Consider the following 7564-nt stretch of genomic DNA (forward strand, 5'->3'; position numbering starts at 1 on the left):
TTTTGGGCGGTTCTTTGCTTTTGTTTTGTCATTGCACTTATGAAGCCTGTTTTGCATTTTCTGTTTTAATTCCTTTGCCTGCTGCCTTCGTCTCTCGGACGAGACTTGGCGATTTACCCTCGCTTAGTTCTGTTATTTCTCATCTGGAGCATCCAAGCCGGCCTTGCTCCTTTCCTTCTTTGCCCCTTCGACTGAAAAACAAAAGTTTTCTACACTCTCGTTTTGAGGCTCTTTTTATACCAACAGCCCTATACGACGGCCTTCCCAGTCAGGCCTGGCTGGTATAATACCTTTATTACTCTCGCGTCCAGTAACCTAAACAAAGCAGCCGTATCCTCGCCGACCTGACTACGACAAGCCAAGGCGAGCAGGTTGGCTAGAAAGCAATTGCCGACCACCAACGTGTGTTTCGTCTGCTCTACCGCAACGAAGTCTCTTGCTAGTCTTTTGTTTCCAACTTATGTTTTGCCCTAGCCTGACTTCCAACGGACAGGGAACTACTGGAGAGAAGAGGGTCATGAGACGTTGAGACCTAGACATCCCAATTGATCTCAAAGGAGTCATTGCCCTCTCAAGAATCATGTCTGTTGAAAACTTTGTGGGAGGTTTCTCCATGCCGCTCAGTCTGCCGATTCCGGCATTTCTACGATCCACAACTTTCTGGGCGTATATATTTTGCATCGTATGGTAAGTTTCGCCAATTATCGAGCTGGTACCTTTACAATGCAAGCTGACCATTTGTTGGTGATAGGTTGCATAGATACATTCGTTTGCTCGTCCATTGCGTCAGCCACTGGACTTACAAGTCCAGACCAATTCTAGAAAACCCAAAATACTCATCCAAAGACGTCACTGTCGTTATTCCTACAATCCACCACACCTTTGAGGAGCTCCGGCCGTCTCTTGAAAGCATCATTGCATGCGACCCATACGAGCTGCTCTTAGTGACAACAGCAAGCAAGATCGATGCGCTCGAGGACTTGGCCGACTCGCTCCGCGAATCCGGATACAAGAGCATCCGCGTGATGTGCACGAGCGTCGCCAACAAGCGGCTACAAGTATGCCTTGCGCTGCCCAAGGTCGAAACCGAAATCACGATCATGGCCGACGACGATGTCACCTGGCCCGATACTCTGATTCCCTGGATCCTGGCCCCCTTTGAGGACGACAAAATCGGAGGCGTCGGTACCTGCCAGCGCGTCAAGCGCATCTTGACGGGAGCTTGGTCGACTCGCATCTTCAACTGGCTTGGGGCGGCCTACATTGAGCGCCGCAACTTTGAAATTTCGGCGACTCACAACATCGACGGCGGCACCTCATGCATGTCTGGGCGGACCGGTGCCTACCGGTCGGAGATCCTTCAGAGCCATGAGTTTCTCGAGGGCTTCCAAACGGAGCGCTGGGGCAAGTTCATTCTCAACGCGGACGACGACAACTTTGTGACCCGCTGGCTAGTCAACCACGGATGGAATACGTGGGTGCAGTACGAACGGGAGTGCGAGGTGGAAACGACGCTTGAAAACAGTGCCAAGTTCCTTTACCAGTGCTCTCGTTGGGCTCGCAGCAACTGGCGAAGCAACTATACGAGTCTCGTGACAGACAGATACGTTTGGACGTGAGTTTTCTCTCCTTTTCCTGTTGGGGATGGATGGTGGGTGGTTTTTTCTGTGATCCTTTCATGTGCTCCAAAAACTCCAAGTCTTCGAAAAAAACAAGACATCCATACCCCTGATCCGAGTTGGGGATGACAGGGAGTGGGACGAAGAGCACGGCCTGGACACTAGTTTCGCTGCAGACTTGCTAATCATTTTCTGACCTTAATCGCAGGCGCCAACCCTGGTCGACTTATGCTCTCCACATTGCGACGTTTACATCGCTTGCATTCGCTGTCGATCCGCTGCTACTGTTTTCGTGCTGGCGGGCAACTGAGGACTGGGATCCCACCTTTCGCCGGTATGCGATCTTGGCGCAGATTGGCTTCATGTTTGGCTTCACGAAAGTGGTCAAACTAATGGGCCTTTTCCTCCGCAACCCGAGCGACCTCAAGTTCCTACCGGTGTCGATTGTTTTTGGTTATTTCCACGGCATCATCAAGCTTTACACGCTCTTTACTCATAGAACGGTATGGCACTCGTGGCCCTCTAGCTGCCTTTCTTTGGATTTTTTTATTTTATTTTCACCACGCAAAAATAGCCAGCTGACCGTTTTCGATTCTAGACGTCATGGGGCAGCCGTGATGATGCCGACACCAACGACAATATGCGCCTGGCACCGTGGCCACGTCGCAGTCCGAGCCTTCGCACGCCGCCCAGGTTGGACAGCGAGCTTCCACAGCATACACAAAATTCTCCGCCATACTGGTCGAGTGTCAGACAGCAAGAACACCTGCTGCCACCCAAGTGGCAAAAAGTCACCGAAAAGTCGGCATTGCTCGATAACACCGCCTACTGAAAGGTGATACACAGAGCACAGCAAGGAAAGCGAGAAAAATGGAAGAGCGGTGCCACACGACCATACCGGCCCTGTGGGACGCTATAACGGCGAAACCACGCAAGCACAGCCTCAACCGTTTGTCTTACGAACGCCAAAGGTCATCACGCCCGGCAACAGGAAACGTCGTTTTGTCCAAACGATACACAGTATCACCGATTTTTCTATTTTTCAGATTCGTCACTTCATTATCCTACCAACACGAACCAAATCACACAGAAACTCAGCCGAAAGGGACGAGAAATCTACAACTACCCGTGCCACGGCCATTCAGGACGCAAAGCAAATACAAAATTGATATATGATTACCATGCCCTCCCACACACCATAACACACCCTCCGCTCCTCACCCGTCATATTTCCTCTTTTCTCCACTCCTCTCCATAAATCCACTAATTCACTTTTTCCATATCTTGTTATGAAGAGGCAAAATAATGCTGTTTACAACGCACATGAGAGGTACAACGGGACTCTCTCGCTATTTCACTGGGGCTGTGTTTGGAGATGGCCGAAACCTCTCATATCGCCATTATTATTACCTTCCACATGTTTTACGTTTTTCCAAAAGTCTGCGCATTTTCTCGAACATTTCTCCCTTTTGTCAGTTCAGTTCATGGGAACATGAAAGAAAAGGTCTACAAAAAGTTAAACGAGAGGCACAGGCCTCTATGGAAACTTAGGAAAGAGTTTGTTTCTGGATACCATTTCGCTGTTTGGTAATTACACCTCATTTGGTTTTGGGGGAGGACAAATTTGTGCAACAAAGATGATACCCTTACAGTACTACGGTGGAAAGAGAGAGAATGCAGGCCCTAACTCTTTCGCTTCGGTTTTGTCATTTATTGACTTTGGTTTTGCTGGAGCTTCCTTACAAAGCAGGAAAAGTTTCCGTATTTTCAAAATACATTCGTTCTTTCAATCCACACATAAGGCCATTAAAATACACGCAATAATTTGTGGCCGAGTAAGACGACACGCCGTCATATTTTCTTTCGTCTTTCCTGACATGTCATCAACCTTTTTTGAATTCATTTCTTTTCATCCGCTTCTACAGCCAAACGCGCTGCGGCAGGCCCAAAGAGGAAGTCGCAGACACGCGCTGTCTGATCGGTAAAATAAGCAGCCAGTATGGAAATGTAACTCTATTATTGGGTTGGATTATTTCGACAAGTACGACATACGATACGGGTAATGCCATTCGGGGATGGTGGACACGTTGTAATTCGGCGTCCAAAAGATCCCCCAGGCAGTCACGGAATACATACGACATTCGCACGCGGGCGCATCGTAGTGTATTTGTCGTACCAGCTTTATTTCCCTGCCTCTGCCAACCGGCCAGGCCAGACCAGCACTCAGCACAATTTGGCAGTGGTCGGTGCCATTAACCTCAAGGGAAAGACCACCCTAATCCGAGAGATGGACAAATGTGTTTACGAGGCTCTTCGGATGGCATCTCATAGGTTGGCTCAGCTGGCTCTGATTTGAGAGGTCGTAAGCCCCTGGTGAACAGGGAAAGTGCATCACAAAAACAAAAGCCCTTACAATCCATTGCACTACATCCAACTTGACATGTGTCGTGTCTTCCTTCGTTCTCCCTCTCTTGCCTTCTGAAATACCTCTGAAACTTTCGTTGCGTGGCAATGCTTTGGCTGCAGTGTGTTTTACGATATACTTTGGAGGGGTTTGGTGTCAAAGGCAAAGGCGCTGTCTGTTCTTCAACGGACCCAGGCGGACTAAAGACGGAGAATGTGTGCACATCGCTTTAGGGTGCGAATCATGTCTCCATCTTTTTTCCCCGTCCATCGAGAGAGAAAGAAAAAACAGCTCAGTGAAAACACAGTGAGTGAGACTGGCCCTTTCAGTGGCCATGGCATGGTTGAAGGAAGGGAAGAGAGCAGGAGGGGTAACACAGTAGAGGTGAGGACAAGGGAAACGACAAGGGGCCCCTTTTTTTGCGGAGAAACCTGGTTCAAAAATAGTCGACGACGCCATATGTTTTGTTTCGTTTTCTGGGCAAGGGACTGAAAAAGGAAGCTCTGGGCGGATCCCAACCAGCTACCCATAGCTCATTTTTAGGCGATATTGAGGGCCCTGCCCTGGCCTGGCCAGGCCTTCATGGAAGGGAAGACAAAATGGAGGGGCGTGTTGACAGGGTATTGGCAAATCGCTTTTTGCACTATCAGAAGAAGCAAATCTTTTGTGACAGCACGAGGACACGCCATTTTAAGAAAAGGGCAAGGTCAGGTCCTGTTTGCCTCGTCGTTTATACGGAGTGGTTTTATCTTTATTTCCAGCTGTGTACACCGTACTCCGTCCTCCGTAATCTATCTTCTCGACGAATACATAGTATTATATTACTTTTGCGTCTCGTCTTACTCGTACAGAAAATATTGTTTAGCTCTGTATTTGCACAGCCAAGGCTGCACTCCACGTGGAGAAAAATGCGTGGTGGCGCTGTTGCAGAAAGTCGATTCAATTTATATTAATCGCATTATTATTCCGAACTCGGGCAACGCTCTATCCAAAGCAACAGAAGCAGAGCAGAAGAGCACGAGAGCAAGCGTTACAGGGAATTTCCATCTCTTCGTAGGCAAATTACCACGGGCTGCTTGAATGGCTGTCGTTGAAAATGTTATCACGACGGAAGGGCACAATAATCAGCTCCTCTCCCATGGTTTGTGTCTAGCACCAGACAACGCCAGCCACCAGGGATGATAACGATCACAAGTAAGTCAATGCAGCAACAGACTATGTCGTATGTTGTATTACGCCTTGCACTGTAGCTAGCAATCATTATTCTTGGCAAGTATTTTTCTAGCCTTGTTTTTTGTAATTCTTTCAATTTCTGCCTCTATTCTGATCCTCCCCATCGCCGAGCATTAGCCCCCAATGCAACCTACTTACGTGCATGAGGTTGACACTTGCATGCTGCAAAGACGCAACCCCGAGCAAAAAGCAAGCATGAACGATGGCCCAGGCCACAGACGCAACGCAAACGACGCCAGGCGTGCCCGCAAAAGTCCAAAGCGGGAAAAGCGGTTGTGCCCAATTTGTTTAGCAGGAAGATAGCAAGAGAGGGAGGAGTCGATAGGTAGCTATTAGTGACCAAACTACTGCATGTGTGTGTGCCAATCACCGCATCTAGCAAAGTGCATACGTATTTTGTTTAGTAGGCGCTGAATTGGAAGAGGCGGGTGCTACTGTTGAACATGAAGTGGTGGGAAGACAGTGGAAAAGGGAAAGGTTTCTTGCGAAATGTAGCCGCCGAGTTTTTGTCTTATCACAGCCACGCGTTATACTTTGCTGTTCGTGGAGACCGAGCAGGTTTTTTTTTCGATTTCATCGTTTTGAGACCCCACACGTGGAAAATAAAAAAAAGAGATAGCAGATGCTTTTGTAGATCAAAAAGCGAAAAGCGCAGAGCACGACCAGGACGTCTTCGGCCGTTTGGAGTCCAGTGCGTATTATTGGCCTGCCCTGGCCTGCCCTGGCCTGCCCTGGCCTGACCCAAAGAAGTGATATCCGACTACAGACAAAGCGTCCAACGTTTAGATGAGACAGATGAAAAGGCGTCAAATATTGAGAGCGAAATGACCTCGTCCTGGTCTGTGCAAACAGTGTACTCAATTCCACTCCATGCAAAAAAAGGTTTAAAAGCAACGAGGCATTTGTGAGGAGAGCCAGATCTGGCCACTCCCTTCCGTGTTGGGAGCGACAGTACCAGGAAGGAAGTTGCATCTCACTGACTGCAGTCGTTCAGACGGTCTTCCCCTGAAAGAGGAAAGAGACCTTGGCTCCACGGCGGGAATGATGAGCGGATGGACCAGCGGGCGATCTTCGCAGGAAGGACACCAGTCAACGCTAAATCAACAGGGGATAAAGAGGTGGAGGGTAGGGGCGACGGACGATGGGACGGGGACAAGCGAGAGAGGGAAAGAACAACAGGGAAAGAAAGATGGGAGCTTGTGTGAGAGGGCGATAAGTAGAGCAACTTTTCTGCTCAAAGGGGAACGACAACGCACGAAAACGAATGACAAGACGACCGAGGACCTGCAGAACTGCAGAATATTGTGCAAGGAAAGGATGGACATTCAGGTCAGACCGTTGAACGGTGCAGAATCGGAGAAAAGGACGAAGCGAGGGAAAAAAAAAAAAGTGAGGCAGTAATCGATAAAATCGATAAAATATGTTTGTTGCATATGTGCTGTACAAAAGAAAGAAAAAAATGACAATAATAAAAGGAGTCTCGCTGTGTCGTCCTCCAGTCAAGATGGAAAGAGCAAATGAGGACGGAAACGAAAGATGGAGCCAAAAAGCGCAACTAATGCACGATGCAGAAGTGGGCGATAAAAGCGTCTCCACTCCCTCCTTCCTGTTACGATGTGAGTGAGGAAAGATGCAAAATAGGAAACAGAAAACTGCCAAGAGGGTAAGGAAGGCACGAAGGGTTGCAGCGCTGCAAAGTGACGCCACGCCGCCTGCATGAAAACTGCACGAACAAAGTCCTACGCAGCAACTCGCAGAAACTCAACGACACAACAGGGCAGGTCAAAGGCCGAAGAAGCTCACGAACCCACCTACCCTGGCGCCATCACAGCTTGTCGAGCGTATCAGTGCGGTAACACAGACTGCTGTAGTACGGAACGTGGCGCGAACCAAAGCGAACCAAGACAACAAGCCCAAATATCACAAATAGCTTGACCGGTGTTTTTGTGCAAGCGCTTTTGCAATTTACTGCTCAGGTGCTCCGAAAGAAAAGACATGAGGCATATATGGACGGCGTAAAGCGTATGTCGAAAGCGAAGCCACGTTTGGCTACGAAAGGTCAAGAAACGAGGGGGGGAGAGAGAACACAAGAGAGACGGAGAAAATGACAAACGAAAACAATCCACAGTGTCTGGACTGTCTGGTTTGAATCCACCTGCTCCTCTGAAGGAGGGGGCTATGCACTGCCTGCAGTAGCTGGAGGCAACAAAGTCAAAGTCCAAATGGAGAAACGACAAGGCCGACGAGCCTCATTGCCTTGTTGCCGTGTTGAGAAGACGCTCTGGTCCCTGGCACGTCCTGGACATGA

The 7564-nt window shown here is 48.9% G+C and overlaps 1 protein-coding gene across 1 annotated transcript; it reads left to right on the plus strand.

Moving 5' to 3' along the window:
- Positions 1–580: 580 nt before the first annotated feature.
- SPBR_06938 (glycosyltransferase family 2) lies at positions 581–2451 on the plus strand (the record flags this gene model as incomplete). The annotated part of the gene is made up of 4 exons (XM_040765194.1): positions 581–666; positions 812–1615; positions 1828–2122; positions 2218–2451. The coding sequence occupies 4 exons, from the start codon at positions 581–583 to the stop codon at positions 2449–2451; spliced, it is 1419 nt and encodes a 472-aa protein (XP_040617431.1).
- Between the last annotated feature and the right edge of the window lie 5113 nt (positions 2452–7564).

Source organism: Sporothrix brasiliensis, assembly GCF_000820605.1.
Source record: "Sporothrix brasiliensis 5110 chromosome Unknown Cont20, whole genome shotgun sequence".
Taxonomy (NCBI): domain Eukaryota; kingdom Fungi; phylum Ascomycota; class Sordariomycetes; order Ophiostomatales; family Ophiostomataceae; genus Sporothrix; species Sporothrix brasiliensis.